The sequence below is a fragment of the Anguilla anguilla genome, chromosome 1 (assembly GCF_013347855.1).
Source record: "Anguilla anguilla isolate fAngAng1 chromosome 1, fAngAng1.pri, whole genome shotgun sequence".
NCBI classification, from domain to species: Eukaryota; Metazoa; Chordata; class Actinopteri; order Anguilliformes; family Anguillidae; genus Anguilla; species Anguilla anguilla.
Window position 1 is genome coordinate 26,487,359 of NC_049201.1, and position 25,601 is coordinate 26,512,959.

General features: G+C 47.7%; 1 protein-coding gene across 22 annotated transcripts in view; it reads right to left on the reverse strand.

The window, feature by feature from the left end:
- gphna (gephyrin a) overlaps window positions 1-25,601 on the reverse strand; it is a 94,335-nt gene that overhangs the window by 32,600 nt on the left and 36,134 nt on the right. For 14 of the 22 annotated variants that reach the window (XM_035428599.1, XM_035428637.1, XM_035428627.1 and 11 more), the window contains exons 3-9: window positions 19,505-19,562; window positions 18,810-18,902; window positions 15,105-15,199; window positions 14,510-14,576; window positions 11,991-12,263; window positions 10,393-10,503; window positions 9,377-9,511 (exon numbers count right to left, since the gene is read on the reverse strand). In XM_035428599.1, the coding sequence (XP_035284490.1) occupies window positions 9,377-9,511; window positions 10,393-10,503; window positions 11,991-12,263; window positions 14,510-14,576; window positions 15,105-15,199; window positions 18,810-18,902; window positions 19,505-19,562 (832 nt within the window). Of the gene's footprint in view, window positions 1-9,376; window positions 9,512-10,392; window positions 10,504-10,739; window positions 10,761-11,990; window positions 12,264-14,509; window positions 14,577-15,104; window positions 15,200-18,809; window positions 18,903-19,504; window positions 19,563-25,601 lie in introns of all 22 variants that reach the window. The other 8 variants (XM_035428674.1, XM_035428734.1, XM_035428709.1 and 5 more) reach the window with 2 other exon arrangements.

Below are 25,601 nucleotides of genomic sequence, written 5' to 3' on the forward strand. Positions count from 1 at the left end.
GGGAAACCCCGGCGCCTGCGGGCTGAACTCCCCTCCCCCACCCTCAAAACGAGGAGTCAAAACAGGGAGGAGGGGCGGGGAGGGAAGGGAAGGGGGGTGGGGGAAGTCTCAGGCGATCGTGTGCATCTGAGCCTCTGTTTTCAGCCCTGCTGAATTTTCTGCCTGTTCGTCCATAATTAGGGGGCTCTGCCAGGACTGTGTGTGCATGTGTGTGTGTGTGCGAGAGTGTGCGTGCAAGTGTGTGTGTGCATGTGCATGTGTGTGTGCGTGCATGAGTGTGTGTGGTTGTGTGTGTGTGGGTGGCCATGTGTGTGTGTGTGTGATTGTGTTTCTGTGTGTGTGTGTGTGTGTGTGTGTGTGTGTGTGTGTGTGTGATTGTGTTTCTGTGTGTGTGTGTGTGTGTGTGTGATAGTGTGTCTGTGTGTGTGGTTGTGTGTGTGTGGGTGGCCATGTGTGTGTGTGTGTGATTGTGTTTCTGTGTGTGAGCGTGTGTGAGTGTGTGTGGTTGTGTGTGTGTGGGTGGCCATGTGTGTGTGTGTGTGTGTGTGTGTGTGTGTGTGTGAGCGTGTGTCCGCCCACCTCCCCGAACCCCTGAAAAACACTCCAGCCTCGCTCCCAGAGACAGAGACCTCTCAGCCAGACTGAGCTGGGACAGCCCACACACGCCAAGCACTCAGCGCCGCAGACAACACGACCGCGCTCGGAGACTTCTATAAAACACCGCAATTAACTTCATTGATTGCTGTTATCTAAGAAGTAATGACAGCGCCGCTCAACGAGGAGAGCGGAGTCTGCGTTCGGACCACGACAGGACACGCATACTCGATGCGGTGAGTGAGGATGCTTTTCAAACTTTTCCCTCAAATGATGAAATGCTACGCGCCGTGTAGCTAGCGCTTCTCAAAGGTGACGCGAGCGCTCGTACACACGGGCGCGCAAACGCGCGTACGGACACGCGCGCACGCACATGTCCTGCGGACGCAGACGCAGGTGCGCGTGCGTACGCGCACAGGCAGTCGCTGCGGGGGCACGCAAGCGCGGACATAAACAACAACACGGTAAAATACACGCGCTCGCGCGCGCTCGCGCTTCGACAGCGGACGGCGTTTCGACAAACGCGGCAGGTTCTGCGGCGTTCCTCAAGCCCCTCAAGAAAAAAAAGAGAAGAGAGAAACGAGAAAAATAATAAAATAAATCACCCACCCGTTCATTAACGCTGTAATGAAACTCCAAAGAGGTCAATTTTGATCGCAAACACGGAGAGGGGCTCCACTGGGCCCGTCTTTAATGAGAGGGGAAGGGCGCTCCACCTTCCAGTAGATAACAGGTCTTTAGAGAACACCCCCCCCCCACCTTCCCTTCTCCTCCGGCACACAGGCACCCCACATCCCTGAGCCACCCCCACCCCCCCCACCCCCCAACACCCCCCTACCCCACCGTATGGCATTCTGGGACTCAAACCGGAAAACTACTGGGCCGAGTTCAGCAAGACTGAGCCTAAACACTTCCGCTTCTCCACCGAAAAAAAACACGATACTGAGACCTGCCGTTGCCACGGTTGCGAGTCTTCTGAATCGCGACCACATTTTTGAAGAAGCGTTCACGGAAATGGTCTGATTTACGGCGGGACGTCCCGGAACTCGCCGGTGACGGCGCTGCTCTTTCGCGGACCTCTTCGAAGCGCTCTGCGATTGGGGGGGGGACCAGCGCGGACCGAGCAGCCCGCAGAGCCGTCGGCCCGTCCCCCCGACCCCCCAGGTCGGATTTACGCGACGACCCCCGTCCTTCCCCCGGCACGTGCGGCCACCCCCCCGACCGCCCCCGCTATCTCCGGCCCTCCCCCCCCAATCCCTCCGTTGCCGTACGACCCTCGTTACCGACATCCCCTGCGTTGCCACGGCCACTCGGCTCCCACGCACAACTCGCACAAACGCGCCCGCCCGCTCGCCCGCCCGCACGCGCTCGGAGACGCCGGCAGTGCCGAGCGGGGAACGCAAAGTACTCACCATTCTTTCTCTTGATTCGGGGAAAAAAGGAAGAAACTCTCCCACACACGCGCCGATGCACGCACACAAACACGCGCTCAGAGAGAGAGAGAGAGAGGGAAGAGGAGAGTGAAAACAGGGAGAGAGAGCGGGCGGGCGAGCGAGAGATGGAGCAGAGGGGAGGGGGCGGAGAGAGCAGGGAGCAGGAGAGAGCGAGCGAGCGAGCCAGCGCGGGAAGGAAAGGCAGAGAGAGGGAGGGACGTAGAGACGAGAGGGAGAAGGGGGGGGGGGGGGGGAGAGAGAGAGAGAGAGAGAGAGAGAGCGAACGGAGCTAACGTCGCCCGGAGCCAATTTAGCGAACGCGGGCGCGCGGACGTAAATCGCGTGCGTGGGAAATCGGCCCGCGTTCCCGCCGCTCGCATCTGCCGCTCTGCCTTTGTGAGCGAGAGCACGTTTGCGCCCCCCCCCGCTTTTTCCCTGCCGCCCACCCATTTCCCTGCCTCCCACCCCCTCCCCCCCGCAATCAGGGAGCTGGGAGAGACGGAACGATCTTCATCAACTGCAGGTCCAGAGAGAGAGAGAGAGAGAGAAAGAGAGAGACAGAGAGAGGGGAAAAGAGGGAGGGAGGGATGGGGGCTAGAAAGCAAGGGGACAGAGAGCGAACAAGAGAGACAGGTACCCCCCCCAACAACCTCACGCCCCGTTCTAATCGCCACCCTTTCCGTTTCGAAATTGCGCCATTTTCTAGTGCTTCGGTAACTCGGGGCAACCGGGTTACATAACGACGCAGGCGTAGGGGACGAGAGAGACCAGATGGAACCTCCCCCGATGGCGCGCCGTTTTCCCGAACGCCCCGCATGCTAATCCCCAGAACGATTACGCCCGCTGTCGGAAACATGAAATATTCATACGCCGCGCCGTCGAGGCCGCATAACCGTCTCGCCCTCCTCCTCCGATCTCCGCGTCCTCCGTTTCGACCGTTTCGTTAACAAAACGAGAAACTCCCGCCGCTCGACCGCCGTCGATCGACCAGCTGACCGGAGCGGAGCGGTTCGCTCGCGGTTCGAGAGTTCACCACGCGGCGCCCCCCCCCCCCCCCCCCCCCGGGGCGACGGCGTTTTTCCTCGGCCGCGCGGCGCCGGCTACGTTAGCGTTCGTTCTTTGAAAACGCCCGAGGCGGGAGCGAGACGATGTGATTTAGCCCGGGCTCGGCGGCGGCGGCATCGCTGCAGGTCGCGCGCTGCCCATTCATCATTCCTGAAAGGCACAAGATCACTCCTCCACCGTACAGTACTATAAACGCGCCGTGCGGCTCGCTTTTTTAAACGCTAACTTTAGCCTTTTTTTTTATTTCACGAACGCCGCGCTAAAAACACGTACTCTTTGGTTCCGCTGATACTATGCTAATAAAACATGCCTACAGTTTGTGAATACATTTTCTTGACGTACAAAATCCCTCGTTCCATTCTTTTGAACTCTACCGTGTACTCTTCGGGGCAATACGGCTGACCTGAATTTGGGAGAAAGCAAATACTATTTTTGGACCACTGTGTTGATTTTACAATCATTAATATTCTTAATGTGTTTTTATGGTTCCGTTACATACGCATTTAGCAATACCCTGCCTTTCTGTTACACCAATTTGGATCTGAAATGCTTTATACTAATACTACACTATACTACTTATCCTAATGCTATACTCTACATTGCAAGAGAGAGAGAGAGGGAAAAGAGAGAGCGAGAGAGAGAGGGGGGGGGGGGTGAGAGAGAGATTGATTGGCCTTTTCCCCCCTTGCAAGATACTGTGACATAAGCCATTTCGTTTTATGGTTGCCATATGCTAGGAGACTCACTGGGTTAATACTGCATAAGTCATCAAGAAGGATATTGTATTAGACTGGGAAACATTATAATTCTGAATTTCACCAGAAGACAAAATACTGACAAAATATCAATTAAACATAACTGTATGGACACTATCTAAACAAATAATTAGCCGAACAAGAAAATATCAGGCTTTTGCAAATTTGCAATGTGATAAATGATGAAAGTAATGATTATACACATGAAGAGCCCATAAACATGAAGCACGACATGAAGAGCCCATAATCTCCACCAAAAACGAACACAGACACTCGCAACAGAAATAAGAACAAGTGTAAATGGTAAATGGACTGCATTTATATAGTGCTTTTATCCAAAGCGCTTTACAATTGATGCCTCTCATTCGCCAGAGCAGTTAGGGGTTAGGGGTTAGGTGTCTTGCTCAAGGACACTTCGACACACCCAGGGCGGGGTTTGAACCGGCAACCCTCCGACTGCCAGACAATCGGTCTTACCTCCTGAGCTATGTCGCCCCAAGTGTATTTTGCCTACGGTCTAATTACAAACAATGGGAAACAACACCAGCATCAAAAATATGAAGAACAGATGTCAATAGTCAAAATAAAATGGAGGGGATGGAGTTGAGACCGGAAACTGAAAAAGGTTTTTTATCCCATTTAGATATACATATGTGCGTATATATACAACATACTCAGCTGAAGCACACAGCTTGATGTTACGTACAAAGTATCCCTTTGTAGTTTGCCACAGAATATAAGCTTTGGCTTTGTTTCATTATCACCATTATCATCCTTACCACCATTATCACAACTCTGGTCTTTACTCACCATTATCTTCAAGAATCACGCTTACCAGCGTTATCATCACTGGCTTTCACTCACCATTATCTCCAAGAATCACGCTTACCGCCATTATCACTACTCTCGCTATTATCCTCACCAGGACCATTAATAACCACACGCTCCATAACACCTTCACCTTCATCGTCATTACACACGGGATCAGCTGAATTCCCAGCCACATGGCTCTACGTAATGCATTTTGTTGTCTGTCGCTGCACGTGTTATTTCCGCGTACCGCGAACTCCGCTAAAAGCCAAATCTGCGACTGCACAGAACTGGATTTGCCGCTTGTACGAAACACCGGCATCTTTGCCACGCCAAATCTCATCACCGTCCAGAATCTCAAAAGGCACGTGGCTGCTGCCTTTCGCGATCACGTTACACACACCTGTTCACGGTTTGCATTATTTAAAAACCCCACTTCCTTTCACGCCTACATCTCGATCAGCCAAATTAAATCATACTGACACGAGTTTTGCAGGCTTTTCAAATAAATTATTTATCTCTTCAGCTCAGACTTTCTCTCTCTGTCACTCGTTTCCACGCTCATGCCATCTCTCACACTACTCTTTTATTCATCCGGTCTTTCTTCATCCACTCTTTTTCTCTTTCTCCATATGTCTGCCTATATTTCTCATATCCACGCTGCACATGCCTGCACATCTTGTTCCACAAGAGCACGTGGTTTCTGAACTGCAGGATTCCCATCATCACACACATTAGCTTCAACCCATCCTCAACCACACCAACTCACAAAAACAGCATGCACGCACTCACAGGCACATATGTGCACACACACTTATGCACATGTGAACACACACACATGCACATGTGCACAAGCACACACATACACATACACACATACATACACACACACACACACACACACACACGCACGTGTGCATACACGCACACACACATACTAGAACAGAGACATTTGGAAACACTAATCCTCTTTAGAAACTATCTGCAAATGATGACTATGGCAAAAACAAAAGGAAAAACGTGAAAGGTACGCATTCTTACCTCATAGCAGGAGGAAGGGCAATTGATTGCGTGATCACACACACACACACACACACACACACACACGCACACACACTTTTGCGCGCTCACGCACGCACACACTTCCCCTCCTACATACTCACACAGTGTGTAGGAGGGGTGACTGTATCAGATCTCACAAGCAACATGTCCTCACAGCAGCAGCGAGTCAAACTAACATCAGAGCGGAGCAAAAACACATCAGACACCCTCAGCCCTGCTGACTCACCTCTCTCTGTCTCTGTCTCTCTTTCTCTCTCACACACAAACACACACCACAAGCACCGCCATTGACAAAAGTACCCACACTCAACATTAAACCACTGAAACCCCAGTGAAAATAATTCACCATCATTGTGTAGGAGTGCATATGCGTGTGTGTGTGTGTGTGTGTGTGTGTGTGGGTGTGTGCGCGTACACGCGTGAGTGTGTGTGTATTCTTAAATGCAATGATTCCAGGACTGCACCTGTATCCACGTTCTCTGAAATATGACACACCCAAGCAGAGTGGCTACTGCATAGTCGACCAGAGGAGGCCCTGGAATACCCTGCAGACTGAAACCCTCTCACTGGGGGACACCACAGTCAGTTACACACTGTCCCCAGAACTACCAAACACAACTGAATTAATGCAGTATGAGCACCAGCTCTTACAAATCTGAATTCCAAACCCAACCTCTTTCGTAGACTGTGGATTGTGCTACAGGATAAGTGTTGATGGGGAAAATTTATCAAAAAAGATGGCACGGCATTTAGCTGTTCAAGACTGTCAAAATATCTCGAGGACACACTGAAACACCCATGGTAACTCTATCAAAATGTTGTCATTTTCAAGGACTTTCAAGGCCTTAATACTAAATTTACAGACACCCAAATACTGCACTGCAGTTCACCGGTTCACCCACAAGGGGCAGAATGAGAGCCAGCATAAATCCAGACACGGGGTGTTATTCGTATTGCTCTCTGCTATGAACTCTTCACTCCACATTGCAAAGGAGTCTTACCAAGAACTGCACTACTTCTGTGCTGAACTATGGCCAGGGTGACCCTTGAAGTGAAAAAACACTCATGCGCACATATAAACATACGCAGACACTCACACTGAACAGTCTAAGGAAAGACAAGAAACAGAAAATAAAATAATGAGGGGAACAAAGCAGACTGGAGCGGCAAAAGACTGGCAGGTGGAGAGGTGCGAGGGAGACACTAAGGGAGATACTAAGAGAGGAACAGGCGTATTTTCCGGAAAACACTCAAGGGCGCCCCCTGCCGTTGGCGTCCTCCTTCCTTCCATCGCGCCAAAAAAGAGGAACGCTGCTTCTAGTGCTCCAAATGGACAGGCGGCTATTCTGAAACCGCCACACCGCGGACGAAAGCACGCAGGGGTTCAGGGTGGCCGCCATCCGAATTCAGTGAGACCGGCGTCCGACCGAATTGCCCACCGCCCGTTTCCATGGAGGCCAGCCGCCGTCAGCGCGTGAGATGGAGATGTGATCATGATACATGAGGTGACAAGCGTTCTGCCACGCCCCTCCGCCACCCCCCTCCCCCCGCCCCCCCCAGTCAATGCTGGAATGTCCCGCCCACTGCGCAGGGCGCTCTGCGGCTCCGCCCACTTCCTGTCTGCCTTTTGCATCCTCTGGTGCACGATCCAGAGTTTGATCCTTGAAGGAAAATTCCAGGCTAGACCACTTAACATAATCAGTAACTGTGTAGCAGTGATGTGCAATTCATTCCAGGGTTTATTACCTGATACGTGTAATATATTTCACTTTATCGCTATTCGTAATTTTTCCGCTTCCTATCCTGTCAAGCTTCTTCTGGATCCAGTGTGGTATTTTCCTATGTTTACTACTTTCACCAGGCCCTTTGTGAGAAGGGGGCCAGCAAGATTAACATTGGCATAAGCTAGCAAGCTAAGAGTACTTAGGAAAAAGGATAAAATTATTTGAAATTTTAGGCTGCCTTTTAAACATCTGGCCAGGGACAGCAGATGAAAACTAGCCTTTCAGGCTAACTCTGGCTCATTTACAGTTTGACTGTTGATTGGTTTTGCATTGTCCCTGAAAAATGAACCAATAAAAAAGGCCATGCCCCCCATACCCCGCAAAGCCACACTGTTGCATTATGGACTGCTGAGGTTGCTAGCACAGCAGAGATCGGTACGTCCTCATGATAAACGATCGATTTCTCTCAGTGAGAGTATTGCAGGAAGTTGATTAGCAGAGATTGAAGGCAAAACCTCTGACTTGTGGTTCCTGATGGGCTATAATGAATATCTGACACTTATAGTTGGGGCTATAGCAAGCCGATGAGACTCTCTCTCCTATTAAACTCCATTGTGCCAGCACTGGCACTGTCACCGCTGGATGTCACATCGTCTACAGGGCTCGAGTTTATATGAGGAAAAGCGAAATGCCACATAAACGAGGAAAACAGGACCTGGGATGGGTTTTACATCACCAATATGCAGATATGTGACAATGTCACGGCGTTTTAGCCTGGAATTTTCCATTAACAGCATTGCATCACAACAAACCCACAAATTCAAAAGAAGAGACATAATCTGTTTCTGCATCCTGGACAAAAGCTAAAACTTCACTTGAAATGGGTCTTATGTAGCACGCACAATAACTCGCAAAGCACGAAATAAATTATTATAACCACTGTCATAAGCAGAAACAATATAACCAACTCAGAGCAACTGATTTTCATAGAAAACACATATCTGCTATATCGTAATGCTCTTTACAGCTTACAAAGGTGCTATGAAGACCCCCTTCAAGTTGTTATTATCAAAAACCGACAAGGGGAGAGCAGAACTGCGGTGAACTGAAATGGTGACGCCAAAATATCACGAGGCAGCCATGCCTTTGAGGCAAAAGAAGAATCACGGAGGTGGGCGACATCGGGGGGGATTGTGACACCATTTTCCCACTGACAAAACCTAGCTGGACTCGGCTATCGATAGCTATAACTGTCACATGCTCACTGTATATTGCTGGAGAACAGGATAGAACAAACCTTACTTGGCAATTTTGCCGCCAAAATAGAGAACTAAAGCACAGTCCACAAAGTACTGTCCAAATTCTCCTATGGCAGTTCCCTCGCCCTCATTAGCGTTCAGATGTGTAGTTAATTAACCCTGCCCCTGGCCTGCCTGTAACCAGGCCAGGTCCTGGCAGACCACATTCAGGCCAAGTTTAATTTTGGAAGGTCCCAAATGCCTAGCCAACCCCAAACCTTCTGGGCTGGTGAGCCCAGCCAGGGAAGCAAACAGTGGAAAAAGGGTTTGGCTCCACCCCCTCTCTGTGGCTGGGCTTCTCACAACCAATAGGGGGACTCTGCTGTTAGGAGAAATATGCGGTAACTATGTACAGAAGCAGAAAGGGGGCGGGACCAGGGGGAGAAAGGAGCGGCGTATCCCGGGAATTGTCGTCACACACAAGCCAAGTTTACTCAGAGCACTGACGACCAATCCCGTCATCAACCCCCAGAAGCCCCACCTCATTTGACTTCACAATCAGTGGACCGCCCCCATCCGCCATGAATGGGGGGTCATGGGGGGAGGACTCGCTGCAAGGGCAGGAAATGGCGTGGTCAGGGGCGTGGCAGTGAGGTAGTTGCGCGAGAAGCCAGCCTTCCTCAGAAAGCACTTACTTTGGGGGTGGGGCAGGAGGCTGTGGACAGGCGGGAGGTGGCCTGGGCACGGGGCGACTCGGAGGGCGTGGTGCTGAGCGACGCCGTGTCCCGCGGAAGGACCTGGACACCCCGCGAGATGATGGAGTCTGGAATCTGCACCGCACAGAGACGTACGCAGTTAGAACTGCCGCACGTTCATCGCATGCACACACACGCATGCATTCACGTACACGCACACACACACACACACCCGCAAACACGCACGCACACACACACACACGCAGACACACACACACACACACACACACACACTCACATGCACACGTACACACACACACGCGCAAACACGCACGCACACGCACGCAGACACACACATACACACACGCAAACACGCACGCACACACACACTCACACACACGCACACACACACTCACACACACACTCACATGCACACGTACACACACACACACACACGCAAACACACACGCACACTCACACGCACACGCACACGCACGCAGACACACACATACACACACGCAAACACACACACACACGCACGCACGCACGCATGCACGCACACACACACGCACGCAGACACACACGCATGCACACGCAAACACACGCACACACACACACACACACACAGGTAAGCTGTTAAGGCCTAGACATGCGCAGACACACACAGGTATGTAGAGGTACACTGTTAGAGCTTCCAAACACACACACACGCACACACAGACACACACACAAACAAACAGACACATACAGAGACACACACACACATACACACAGGTACACTGTTAACACAGGCCAAGACATGCACACACACACACACACACACACACAGACACATCGTTATGTATAGATACATTGTTAGAGCTTCCAAACACACACATACACACACACACAGGTACATTGTAAGAACTTTAGAAACAGGCTGAATACTCATTTGATGGTCAGTCAGAAGCATGCCAGAGACTGAAGGAAGCAGGGCTGGGATAGGGTCGTCATGGAGATGAGAGGTGGGGTCTTACCAGCAGGTGTCCGGCGCTGCAGGTGGACTGACAGGAGGAGGGGATGAGACCGGGGATGGACTGCCCATTTTTCGCCATGACAACAGCGTGGCTGGGGCGCGGCTTCCCCTTCTGACGCGGGACATGACAGGATGTGAGGGGATGGAGGGGAAACATGAAGCTGCCTGCTTCAAGAACACACACACACACGCACGCACGTGCGTACACGCACGCACGCACACACACTCTTCCACTCACAGTACAGGCAGGAGAAAATAAAGCAGTGATGAGGTGGAAATGGAGAGGGCAGGAGTGGGGAATGAGTGCTGGTGACTCAATGGGAGGTTTCCATATGTGTGTTGTACTACCAGTGCAGGAGGGAGATGGGGCTGTAAAGCAGACACACAAAGTCACCGTCCAGCGTCTGGATTCTGTTGACTTCTGCTGTACAGTGTCTCTCTCTCATCTTCCCTCGCTCTCACACACACACACACATAGATATATTGACACACACATAGTCAAACACTCTCACAGACACGCACTCAAATGCTCTCACACATATTCTCATAGAAACACTCAAACACCACACGTACTTTCACCTCCACCAGCTATTTTACTGGAGGAAACCCTGCACATCCTTACAGAAACACCTAAACACTACATAAAAGCACGCTCACATACACAGACACACACAGCGACATGCAGAGACACAAAGAGACACTAACACAGACACTCTCATTATTACTACCTGGTGACTTAGCTACAAGCTCCAGGTGACCCTGTGCTTCTCTCTCTCACTCTCTCTCTCTCTTTGCCTATTTCTCTCTGTTTCTCTCTCTCTCCTGATTGCAGCCCTGTCTTAATGAGTAGCTGATACTGTCTCCACCTGCCTGTAGTCCTACACAAGCCTTGCCTCAGCTGAAGGAGGAGGATTCTCCTGGGTTGAGCACACTTTTGAGGCTGACCCTTTCATACAGTTCATACACTTTCACACACACACAGAGTGTTTTGTGGCCTGATCGTCTGTGGCTCTCGTGTTCACAGTCTGGTGTTTCTGTCGTGTTTTTGTATGGTGTTGCCATGGAGAGGAGGTGTTCACTTTCTTTTTTTATGTGAACTTTCCTGCAGAAGACTTTCCTGCAGAAGACCCACCATTTTGTTTTCCTCGGGAGGGAAATAACTACTGGAGAGAATAACTACTGGTTCTAGAACAGGGTAGGAGTCGGCCGTAGGCCCTACTTTGGCGTTATCTTTGTCCTGTCCTCCTCCGCACCCAAGAACTACAACTATCTGTGTATGCGTTTCATAGCTTTGTTTTTGTGTATCGCTTCGTAATAAACATGTTTGCATTATGACGGGGGCTTTCTTTTAACGCCTCGGTTTGTTTTGGGCTCGTGAGGCTTCGTCATTTCCAAACGGTTGTCCCCCGGGTTAATAAAACGTGGGCGGATATCGGAACAAAACACTCGCACATACTTTCACAAAAAAACCCACACACACACACACTCACAGAATCACACTCCAACTCCTTCACAGCCAGACACAAATCATCCTCCCTTTCTCCTTTCCCCCTTCTCCCTCCTTCCCCGTCCTCCTCCCGTCCCCCTCCCCTCGCGTACCTTGGCGGCGATGGCGGCGGCGGTGATGTGGGAGGAGGCGCTGTCCTCGGTGGAGGCCACCCCGCTGTCCTTCTTCTCCTCGTCCTCCTCCTCGCACTGGACGCCCTTGTCCTCGGTCTGCTTGCGCGGGCCGGTGGCGGGGGGCGGGGAGAGGGGCGGAGGCGGCGAGGGCAGGTCCTCCAGCTCGTCGTGCGTCTCCTTCACCTTGACGACCGCGTCCCGGAGCAGGTCGATGGCGTGGGGCAGGGCGGGCAGGATGAACTGAAAGCACTCCTGGAGGGAGGGGGGGGGGGGCGGGGGGGGCAGGCAGATGCTTAAACTCTGTGGAATATTTACCTGCGCATTCCTCATTCAACACTTCTCGTCCATCTCGGCCAACGGTTAAACTTACTGCTTTATACTATGGGCAATTCACTGCTTAACACTTTGGGCGATTTCCCACTTTGCACGTTGGCCAATTTACTGCTTTACACGTTCAGAGATTTACTGCTTTACAATTTTAGCGATTTACTGCTTTATACTATGGGCAATATACTGCTTTATACTTTGGGTGATTTACCGCTTTACACTTTTGGCAATTTATTGCTTAACACTTTGGGCGATTTCCCGCTTTGCACGTTGGCCAATTTACTGCTTTACACTTTCAGAGATTTACTGCTTTACAATTTTAGCGATTTACTGCTTTATACTATGGGCAATATACTGCTTTATACTTTGGGTGATTTACCGCTTTACACTTTTGGCAATTTACTGCTTTACACTTTCAGAGATTTACTGCTTTACACCTTTAGCAATTTACTGATTTATACTTTAGGCGATTTACTGCTTTACACTATTGGCGATTCCTGGGCCGTAAAAAAGCATTTCCAGTTTGAATTTGACCCGATGGGGCAGTTTCAGGGGCAGACCCCTTAGACCGGGTGGAGTGGTCTAAAACCTCACCCCCACTGAACACGTCAGTCTGAGGGTTGCACCGAAAACTCTATGGCAACCAGAACTGTTGAGACCTCAGACCTGCCTAATACAGAGCACCCAAAACAGGCCGACAGCGACTCTTACGTAAAGACTGGTATGTAGACTGAATATACAGCACTAGCTGGAGCTCCTATGCCATTTGCATTATGCGGCTGAATAAATCCTGTCCATTCCCAGAGAGAGAGAGAGAGGGAGAGAGAGATGGCACAGAGAGGAGAGTGAGAGAGAGAGTGAGTGATAGAGCAGTGAAGAGAGAGATGGAGCAGTAAGGGAAAAAAGAGAGGGAGAGAGATAAGGCAGGGAACAAAAAGAGGGAGAGAGGGACAGAGCAGTGAGGAAAGCGAGAAATGGAGAGATAGAAAGAGCAGGGAGGAGAGAGAGAGACAGAGCAGGAGGAAAGAAAGAGAGAAGGAGAGAGAGAGCACCTCGACACCTGCAGTTAATTATTTACATACTGTGTATTATACGGCACAAATATGGCAGTATGATAATTATGTTGTTTATGTCGTGTATGTATAATGTGAGTATATTATTTGCAGGTTGTAGAGTTGATTTTTATTTCATTGCTATTATTTATATATTTAATTTTAATTAAATGTATTTATTTATCTATTTGTTATTACTCTTGTTCTTTGTAACTGCTTTGGCAACACTGTGCGTGTCCTGCCAATAAAGCACCTTGAAATTGAAATTGAAAATAGTGCAAGGGAAAGAGAGATAAAGCAATAAGGCAGGAGAGAGAGGTAGAGCAGCAAGGACAAGGAGAGTGGAAGAGAGAGCAGGGGGAAAGACAGAGGGGGGGGGAGGGATAGAGCAGGGGAAAGAGAGAGAGGGGGAGAGAAGGAGCAGTAGAGTAAGCAAGAGGGAGAGAGAGACAGAGGAAAAGAGAGGGAGAGAAGAGCAGTAGGGAGAGTACTTGAGGGAACAGACTCAGGATGGAAGCGTGCGCAATGAGGCCCTTCAACGATCCACCCCATAATCGCCCCCCCGATTTCTCACTACAAACTGCCCCCGTGCCCCACGCCCCACCGGGGGGGACCCGTCTGAGGCGGGAGCCAACGACGGACTACAGAGATTAACCATCACCACCAAATCCCAGAAGGGGTAGGGTTATGTGAACGTAGGGTTAAAAATAGAAGGGAGACTATTGGTCTCTTACAGGAAGAACACAGGCAGAATGCTTTAGAGATTGCCAGAGAAGCTCACATCCATCTGGATTTAATAAATCTTTAAATAATTATGTTCATGACATATTTCCATATTAAATAAGCTAGACTATCAGATAGCAAACGCCGTGCTTGGTTTAAACATCCTCGGCAATATTTTGATCGTAGTAATTAGTCAATATTTAGCTATAATGATATTATACTAAATAGCTACATTTCATATGAAGATCCATAATACAGATCCGATACTGTATAATGAGAATGACACTGACACACAGTCTTGCATTTACCCAGGCATACAGACACAAAGACCACAGACCACAGACCACAGACGTATCCCCACACGCACAGACAGCACATAGGCAGATTCTCTCTTACCTGTGAGCCCTTCTTGCTGCCAGGTAAGTTAATGATGAGAGTTTTCCCTCTGATTCCACACACAGGCCTACACATAACAACAGAGAAATGTTAGAATTGCAAAAATGGACGTGTGTGTGTGTGTGTGTGTATGCGTGTGTGTGCACATGTGAGCGGGTATCTGTAATTTTGATGTGCATGTGTAGTGTGTGTATGTGCAGTGCATGAATTGTATGTGTGTATAGTTTTTGTGTGTAGTTTTTAGTGTATATTCTGTGCGTGTGTATGTGTATATTGTCCAAGCGTGCGGGTATGTATGTGCATGTGTGTAGTTTTCACATGCTTGTGCAGTGTGTGTATGCACATGTGTGTGTTTATATGTGTGTGTGTGTGTGTGTGTATAAATGCGTGTGTATGCGTATATGTGAGCAGATGTGTGTGTGTGTGTGTGTGTGTGTAAATGCGTGTGTATGCGTATGTGTGCATATATTGTGTGTGAGCAGATGTGTGTGTGTGTGTGTGTGTGTGTCTATGTGTGCGCGTGTAGTTTCGACATGCTTGTGTAGTGTGTGTCTATGTGTGCATGTGTAGCGCTGTAGTGAGTGTTTTTATTTACCTGGACAGCATGCCCAGAGGAGTGACGTTGAGGGAGCCCATTAGCATGGCCAGCGCCATCCCAGGGGCCTCCCGCTCGATCACCTCCCGTGTGGCCTGGGGGCGGAGACACTGGAGTCACATGACTGCGGTCGCCCAGCAGGGCAACACTGTCGCTTTCACTGACGCCTACAACAGCCGGAGCTCCAGGGCAATTCAGTCTTTCACATTAGCCGCGTCGCCAAGGGTAACATAACAGCATCACACTGAGCATTCAGCAGCAACCATGTTGCCAAGGCAGCCACATAACTATGTTAGCAGCGTCGCGTTCAGCCATTCACAGCAATTGCATCACCAGGGCAACAGCTTCACATACAGCCCTTCACAACAGCCACATCACCAGGGCAACAGCATCATATTCAGCCCTTCACAACAGCCTCATCACCAGGGCAACAGCTTCACATTCAGCCCGTCACAACAGCCACATCACCAGGGCAACAGCATCATATTCAGCCCTTCACAACACTCGCAATGCCAGAGCATCAGCGCCACATTCAGCCCATCAGAACAGCCTCATCGCCAGGGCAACAGTTCCACATTTAGCCCTTCACACCGGCCGTATTGCCAGGGCAACAGAACCGTGCACCCACAGCGTGGGGAGGCAAGGCAGAGATGTTCTCTTCCGAATACTTTGTGTACCACTTCAAAGCGAGCGAGGGAGCCCCTCGCGTGTGAGGCCAAAGACGAGGTGCGGAGAAAAGCCCCGAGCCGCACCCCACGCCCAAACCCTCGGAGAGGCGCGTGACCAGAGGCCGCCATTTATCACATCGGAGCTCATCCACAGTCATGCTTAAAGAGGCCGGGGTTTACTCAGCCCCCAGGAATTTGAAAGGTAAGGGAGGGGGGGTGGGGAGGGGCAGTGATGTATCAAAATGGTGAGCTCAGACGGCCCGATACGTGAACCCTATCAATCTCTCTATTACTCCCAATTAACCCTATCAACCCCCTAAACACTGACCCCCCAAGCACTGCCTGGTTGGGATGAGCCCTCTGTCTGAAAACACGCAAGAGTCCGAGGATTCGCCAGCCCTAAAAACCCAGTGACGTGTGGAGACATCGCTGCTGATTCTCTCAACCGAATTGAGCCGATCTAATCTTATCGCACGCGCAATTTCAAACCTAAAAAGTGCTAGGCTGAGTATGTGTTCCAGAGGGAAACACACAGACACATAGAACAAAGAAGCTCATTAAAGCTTTATTGGTTTGACAAAATTATACACACAATAAAAAAACTACAATATATAAATATAGCCGCAAGCAGCAATTAACAGGGTCCAAGCACTAAGGGGGTAACGGCGTAATATGAATAAATTAAAGAAAACAGAACTATTGTGATGAGTAAAAATATAACATATTTGACCAAAAGTATCTGAACACCCCTTGGTCTGGGGCTGTTTTTCATGGTTTGGGCCAGGCCCCTTAGTTCCAATGTAGGCAAATCTTAATACGTCAGCATACAATCACAGTCTAGATGATTCTGTGCTTCCCCAACAGTTTGGGGAAGGCCATTTCCTGTTTCAGCAAGGCAATGCTCCGGACACACAGCAAGGTCTATAAAGAAATGGTTCTTTCCATATAGTGTATATCCTTTTGTATCTTTATATATATATTTGTTAAATAAAAGTTAAGTAAAAAATATTGAACTAAAAACTGTAAAACCGACATTAGCAATACACTTGGCAAATTGGCTCCATTCAGCCTTACACAAATGATTCTGCACAAAACCCAATCCAAATGGGTGTAGGTTGGACTACTGCTGCACGCACGCCTAACAGACAAAGTACAAAGGTTTATAACAATCCAGCAAATTTTCATGCAGTAATAGCCATGTCTCTTTTTGACTTACTGGTTAATATCTTCTAAACGGAATCAAATTTACACAAATCTGTGGAGAGGAACTCAAGAGCTTGGTCCATACTTGCTTTCTAGTACAGTTGGTGGAAACAGGACAAAGTATGTAGGAGGACTAAGGTAAAATGTAGTTTCCAAAAATATATATAAACGGTGGGACAATTTTTTAGGTGGTGCTTTAGTCCAATTGGCAAAGTTGTAGAGCATGCAAGCCAGAACCTGTTGACAGAATTTTGGTTTAAATCGCATCTACAGCCTAGGAGATTTTGCACTGAAAATTTGGATCTTTAAAAATATTCCTTGCGTTTGAATTTGCACATCATACCTGTTATTGGTGAAAATGTCATGTCTCTAGCATTTACCATCTAACAGGAATTAGCAAAAAGCTGGAGGAAGACTCTGAAAAAAAAAAATTAACCAACAAAAGGGTGCCAGCCCGATTGGGTTAGGGTTGAACCCCTAAATATACGGGTATACGTGCATATACTGCTGAACAGCCAAGCCAATGATGTCAGACTGAATCTTGTTCTCCATTTCGACCTCTAAAGCTGATACCTGCAGTCACTGCGTGTAAATCTGACAGACGAGACATCGTTCCTGCCTGGTCGGATTAACGCTACATTAGCGTCATTATGAGCGCATAATTCCAGGGCTACGGGGCTAGCCTTCATAAAACTGTTAAGATTTCTTTCTTAGACCTCAGCACACTCGAAAAAAAGGGATAAAACTGAATGCTTCCGCTTCGCTCAAACGGTATAACTTGCTCCAAACGTTTCAAGACAAACTGATTTTTTTTACAATGTCATTACGGTGAAATATTAACCGCGTGAAACATAATTAGAAATGCACTATTCTCAACCTTTGTAAATGTCAGAAAGTGTGTTATTGAGGCCCGTACTGTAACGGTTGAAATGGAAGCACAGGTAACATTGCAACAGTGAAACGATGAGGGGATTTATATGGACATACCGACCTCAGCTATCATCAAAACATGCTATTCACTGATTGTAATGTTTTAAAAAATAAAATTATATATTACATGTATATCATTTATAGCAGGACTGTCTTTACTGTTAGACTTGTGGTAGCTGTTCTAATGCCAGTTTGCACACTCCGACTGTTGACCAGGGGTGTAAATATGCACTCAGTGCAAAGCAGGTTGAGCCGTTCCAAGTCTTACTGGGAGAGGATTAAGGGAATTTGTGGGAATGCCTGTTGTCGGCTTTCTCTGGGCTTCAAATAAGAATAACGAGCGCCCATGTGTACATCACCTCCCCATTCCAAACTGGAGTTTAGGGAATCACCTCCCCATTTCAAACCGGAATTTAGGGCATCACCTCCCCATTTTAAACCAGAATTTAGGGCATCACCTCCCCATTTTAAACCGGAATTTAGGGCATCACCTCCCCATTCCAAACCAGAGTTTAGGGCATCACCTCCTCATTCCAAACCAGAGTTTAGGGCATCACCTCCCCTTTCCAAACTGGAGTTTAGGGAATCACCTCCCCATTCCAAACTGGAGTTTAGGGCTTCACCTCCCCATTCCAAACTGGAGTTCAGGAGCCGTCCTCTTAGGTAACGGATAATAAGTTATCGTCTTTGATAAAAACATGCATGCACGCAGGCAAACGCGCAGACGCAGGAGCGCTGTTCTTTTTCGCGCTTGCATGCGCACGCATTCACCGGCATGCTGGCACCGCGAGCAAGCGCATGCTGCCGTCGTGCGCCCACGTTCACGCGTTCCCGCGGGTCGACGTTGTTCACACGCATTCACACTCACATGGACACAAACACAAACGGGTGGGGCCCCATGTACCTCGGGCGTGACATCGCGGGGGGCGAAGCCCGTGCCCCCGGTGGTCAGGATGAGGTTGAGCTCCTTCTCGTCGCACCAGTCCACCAGCGTCTCCTGCGTGGGGAGAGAGAGAGGGGGGGGAGAGAGACAGAGGGAGGGACAGTGAGACAGTGAGAGAGGGAGGGACAGAGGGAGAGGGAGATAGAGATGGATAGAGGTAGAAGGAAGGACAAAGAGAGGGACAGAGAGAAAGGGAGGTAAGGAAAGAGAGAGAGAAGGAGGGGAGAGAGGGAGAGCGAAATAGATGCATAAAGGTATAGGGAAGGGAGAGGGTCAGAGAGAGAGGGAGGTAAGGAGAGAGAGAGATGGATAGAGGTAGAGGGAAGGACAAAGAGAGAGACAGAGAGAGGGAGGGACAGAGAGAGAGGGGGTGGGGGAGAGAGGGAGAGGGAGATGTAGATAGGTACAGGGAAGGACAAAGAGAGAGACAGAGAGAGGGAGGGACGGAGAGAGAGGGACAGAGAGAGAGAGATGGAGAGAGGTAGACGGAAGGACAAAAAGAGGCACAGATAGTGAGGGAAAGACAGAGAGAGAGGGGGTGGGGGAGAGAGAGAGGAAGAGAGAGAGAGAGGGGGAGAGGGAGAGGGAGAGGTCTGTTACATGAGTCTGGAAACGATGGTTTGGGCAGGACAGATTGGGGTTGCGGGTGATCTCACCTTGATCTCATCGATCTCGTCAGGGACGATTTTGTAAGCAGAGACAGTTCCCCCCAGCCTGAGGAGATGAGAAAAATCCATGAAATAACAAAAAAAAAAAACACTCCCAAGCATTTAAAGTAATAGTTCACTTTCAGGGTTTTTTTTTATTGGCCCAAACGTGTTTTTGTGCACCAAGGAACATATAAGATATTTAAGTTTCTGATGATCTGCCAGCTTTACAATGGCTGGTATTGTATCGGGACATCATTAACATTAATTAAGTATACACATCATCCAGTGTCACTGTATAAGCTGCTTTGGAAACTCAAAACTTACTTATTATCTTTAAACTACAGATGACTGAATAGAGCCACCATAAAGCAGACAGATTATCAGAAACGTCTGTATGGAAATCTGAATGAATCCAAAATATCCTTTCATTTGACACAAATGGTCTAAACTACACAATAAAACTGAAATAACATTTTTTACAAAACACAGAAAGTGAACTTTAAAATACTCTGCAATCTTATCATGTTTCGAAAAGAACATTAAGTGCTTTAAACATTAAGTGTCTAAACTTATATGTTTTTTTTTTCTTTGGAAATAGAAGACGGTTGTCCAGTGGTCAACTGTGGCTGCACCAAGTGAGAAACAGTGCACAGTGGCGCACACACACACACACACACTGAAACACACTCACACACACACACTTGCTCATGGTCACACTTGCTTCCCTACAACCATTAAAAAGTTGTTAAATCATAATAATGCCTACACAGTCAATTAATTCTGCTTCTTCAGTAACATAAATCACTGAAATGAAACACCTCAACAGTTTTCATACTGAGAAACAGCGTTGCATTTAAATCCAGACAGGTTGAGATTGTAGCATGAATGACAAGCGTCTCTTGCGTAGACCGTCATTTTTCACGAAGACAGGCATAGCAGAAGCAATCCGTGCCACTGCCAAGAAGCCGTCCCTCTCTAGCCACGGAAAAATTTGAATGTCTACTGGCGCCCTCATGTGGCACACAAATGTATCACACCAACGGAGGAAGAAAAATCAGCTCATGGTGCAGCAACAGACACGACACGAGCGTTTGGACAGCATTCTTCTCCCTAGCTTCTCTGTACTAATGTACGACATGACAAAATACTATACGCTACCTAGAAAGCAACAGATGATAACACAAAACAGCCTAGTTTTTGTGCAATAAAAACTGAACAGTTCAGGAGAGTGAGACTGAATCCTTACATTTAAGGGTGTAAGGGTGAAGCACGACCAGAACTGGCATACTGTTCTTCAGTATACCCCACATTACCATACGGTACCAGTGTAGGGGCATGGTGGTGGTGGAAGGGCTTGGATTATTACCAGAAGGCTACAAAATTGAATCCTGTGCTGTAACACTTGAACAGAGCACCTAATTTGCACATGCGGAGCATCTTTGCATGTGTAAGGCATCTTTACGTGTGTAGGGCATCTTTGCACCTATAGGGCATCTTTACATGTGTAGGGCATCTTTGCGCAGGCAAGGCATCTCCTAGGGAGACTGACAGCGACAGAGCGTCTGCGACCTGTCTTCACCAGCGGGGCGCGATGCCCTCTAGTGGCGTAATGACGGCGCAGCACAGCTGGCAGGCTGCAGAACGAAAAGAAGCTGGCTGCGTGTGTACAGGAGGACGCACACGTTTCTCTGCTCTCTGTAAAATCGACAGATGGTAAGGCTCGCAGTACGACTGGCCATTTCAAGTTGGCCAACAGAGAAGAAAAAGTTGCGATAAAAAAACAATGGTAAGAAAAATAAAACACGCACCCACACGTAAATGGTTGAAATGTAAAATACATAAAACTAATTTTATAATGAGAAAAACACATACCATAAGCATAGTATAATTATTTTCACCACACAAATACATAAACTGATGGCAGAAAATTAAATGCCTGTCACTGAAACAGTTGGTAATGGCAAACTTTTCTACTATACATTGTGATTGGTGATTACCACTCAGAAAATTCAGATTATAAATATGAATGATGTCTTTGGAATGATTGTAATGTGAATGCCATTATAAATCATGATTGTAATGAGAACTAAACTGGAGGACTGTAATGAGAACTCTATTGGAAGGATTGCAATGTGAAATCTTGGAAAGGATTGTAATGAGAACTCGTTGGACGGATTGTAATGTGGACACTTTGTAAGGATTGTAATGTGAACTCTTTTGGAGGACTGTAATGAGAACTCTTTTGGAGGACTGTAATGAGAACTCTTTTGGAGGACTGTAATGAGAACTCTTTTGGAGGACTGTAATGAGAACTCTTTTGGAGGACTGTAATGAGAACTCTTTTGGAGGACTGTAATGTGAACTCTTTTGGAGGACTGTAATGAGAACTCTTTTGGAGGACTGTAATGTGAACTCTTTTAGAGAACTGTAATGTGAACTCTTTTAGAGAACTGTAATGAGAACTCTTTTGGAGGACTGTAATGAGAACTCTTTTGGAGGACTGTAATGAGAACTCTTTTGGAGGACTGCTATGAGAACTCTTTTGGAGGACTGCTATGAGAACTCTTTTGGAGGACTGTAATGAGAACTCTTTTGGAGGACTGTAATGAGAACTCTTTTGGAGGACTGTAATGAGAACTCTTTGGGAGGACTGTAATGAGAACTCTTTTGGAGGACTGTAATGAGAACTCTTTTGGAGGACTGTAATGAGAACTCTTTTGGAGGACTGTAATGAGAACTCTTTTGGAGGACTGCTATGTGAAAAGTATGAACTTCCCCAGAAATTACGACTGTACTGCGGTGCTTTATAGGCATTACGTGCTGTGATGGGAACAGAGACTTGCTGGCGCAGCATCAGAGAGCCTATTATTACTCGCAATCTAAATTAGAATTTAAAATGAGGGGAGGGAGATAGAAAGTCAATTGGGTCACAATTCGATCGCGCTCTTCCAGTCTCCCAAAGCCGGGGAAGCGTTCAGCACCATGGACAGCAGCAGCCTCACCTACAGGCAACCACACAGCCGAGGTTATCAGCAACATTTGCTGCCGGCCTGGAATTAAATCATACTTAGGGCAAGGCCACTTTGGCCTTTGATAAATCTAAATACAACAGGGCACAGAAGGCATAAGATTGGTCGTCGAGGCCAAAAACAAGGGTGCAATGGTGATGAATGGCAATTATATTGCGTGAAAACAAATCAGAATACAACGCAACCAATAAGAGAAGAGAAGAGATAAATCAAGAGAAGAAATCATATGATTGGAAAACAGGAAACCAAGTTAACTGTGAAACTGGTACCAGTGGAAAATGACAAGATACTTATGGATAGCCTATGCTGTCAATAAAACAGAGAAACGGTCCAAGTTAGACGAGATGCTGAAAGGTGTAATAGAACTGTAACACTGATACCTGGGATTTAATTTACACAAAAACTAATGACATTGCAATACACCTTTAAATGTGCGCACAACCTTCACATCGTAAATAAGGAAACCAGCTGGAAAGGATTCATGCACGTGTGGCTTGTGTTATATAAACAGTAAACCAATTTCTCTTAAACCGATCTTGGTGGGAACAAGAAAATAACCTGAATTCACTACAACTGTGACATAGTAAACAACAAAGGTAACTGAAATGGATTGTGCGCTTCTTTAGAAGGTAAAGTGAGTGTAGTGGCAAATTCATCTGAAAAGGGAACAACTAAATAAGCGGTATTTCAACAGAAATGTAACGGTACAAATCTCATTGATATTTCCTATTTTTCCCCAGTAATGCAGTGGTAAACATCAAATTCCCACAGCCGGAACATTCCACAAACCCCCTCCATTGAAAACGAATGACTGTTTTTTAAGCTCACTTCCTGGTCTTGTTGAGAGATGTTGCTCATTAGCGCCAGAGCAGCTGGACCCAGCACAGGCGTTTCAGCCACCAATTTCAATGCAAGCCAATGGTAACAATTAGGTCAATACAGTCAATTATTTTTCCCCACAAGAAAAGGTAGTCGCAATAGGTGCTTTTTCTTCATCCGCTGTCTCCCCATGTGCCGATTTGTTGAGTTACTGTGCTATTTGAACCAGATTTAAATATTCTCTGGACGAATCGGGGACAGTTTGTGTCGCTGAATCTCACGCGCTTACCTGGACGGCCAGACTCAATGCCCATACAAGGGTCGCCCCTTTTCCCTACTGTGCAGCCTGTGGCTCCAATTTGTACAAAATGGCGGCGCCCTGAAAGCTTCGAAGGTTTCAAACCGCTTTCATTAACCCATGGAAAGTCAATGGCTGATGTCACAGTGGGTGACATTTGTCCATATTTCTTTCACGTCTACGCTTCCATCACATCTCAGCTCTTTTGGTGTTTGGTGAATCAGAGGCCTGAGGGGACACAAATTTTTACAGGAGTAATGCAAGTCAGCAAAAGAAAGTGATTCTAAACGAACAACGCAACAGTATTGAAGACTAAGGGCCTGATCAACTAAGACCCTTAGCAAGTGCAAAACCATTTAGCACACGCAAACCCAATAACATGACCAGTGACTGGTCATGGTATTGCTTTTTCACCAGTCAATGGTTGTGTCATTAGTTTTACGCCAAAAGGTTTTTCAAAGGTCTTAGTAAATCAGGTGTACATGTAGCAACATCAGACAAAACCAGTTTTTACAAATTATGATGTCAACACCTGCACTAGTTAATCATCTTCTGTATCACCGCCATCCTGGCAACGAGATGGGAGATGCCAGAGCCAAATGTGTCATTGACCTGTGGGACTGTAGGCCAGACGGCACTGGCATGGCCCAGATTCAGTACCAGACCACGGGGCCCCTCCGTGCCCCAGAACAGTGTCCTCACAGCGTGAGCGGCCCGCTTACACGCTCATTGCATAGCTGGCTAGCAAATTAGCAGCGAGGAGATATCAAATCAAAGCAGATGGGACATCATGTAAAATCAGACGAGCGTAGCCTAGCTGCACAGCTGATGCTTGTTGCCTTTCTCACCCCTCTAAAAAGGCGTGGGGCGGGGGGGGGGGGTGTCTTTCTTTAAAATAACTTTCCTGTATTAGTCCTTAAATTTCTTCCCTTGTGATGAAGTGGCAGTGTTTGTGACAAGGGGTTTCAGCAGGATTTTACGGTTGAATAGATGAAGACTCCGAAGTGAAGTGTGTGTGTGTGGGGTGGGGGTGGGGGGGGGGGCAGCGGGGGGGACTATTTTGAGATTGGATCTTTATTTTTCTGCACATAAATTCCCCCTTTGGAGAAACTGATGTGGAAACTAAATTCCCTCTTCCCGCATTAGCAGTGTCCAGATTGGATAGAAATTGAGAAAAAGGACTTTCGGAACGTCTCAAAGATTCAAAGGCCCGAAAGACTAATGAGAGAGAACGAGAAATCCAATTAGGAAAGGACAACTGGGAGAGCAGCAATGAGTCGCGGTGGTGGGAGGTAGAAGGATGAGAGTGCTGTCTGTGTGTCATCAGAGAGAGAGAGAGAGAGAGAGAGAGAGAGAGAGGGAGAGAGAGAGAGAGAGGGAGGGAGAGAGAGAGAGGGGGGCAGGGAGGAAAGACAGAGACAGACAGAGAGACAGAGAGAAAGAGAGAGAGAGAGAGAACAGGGGGAGATGGAGAGACTGAGAAAGAGAGAGAGACAGAGAGAGAGAATGAGAGAGACAGAGAGAGGGAGACAGAGAGGAAGAGAGATACATTTTGCATTAAATGCAGGTATTTGCTTAATTTTAAGTACCGGTCCTGCCAATTTGGACTTGAGAGAGACAAAGAGAGAAAATGGGAACAGAGAGTGAAAGTGTCATAAAAATAGCCTAACCAGCCAGCCATCTATATGCTAACATTTAATGGCAGCAGTGTGGAATCAGGCTTGTTATCTAACTAACAAAAATTGGTTATATCTCAGGTCCTGGAAGCTAACTACCGTCTGTTAGCCAACTCCGGATCCATTAAATACTGTATCAGTGAATATAGAGCAGTGGCTTTTAGGACTTATCTTTTTTAAATGCGTTCTGCACGTCACTGGTCCGTGCATTCCCATCAAAAATATGTGACTATATTTACAACACACTGGTAATGGAAAAAATATTTAATTTTCAGCTTCAG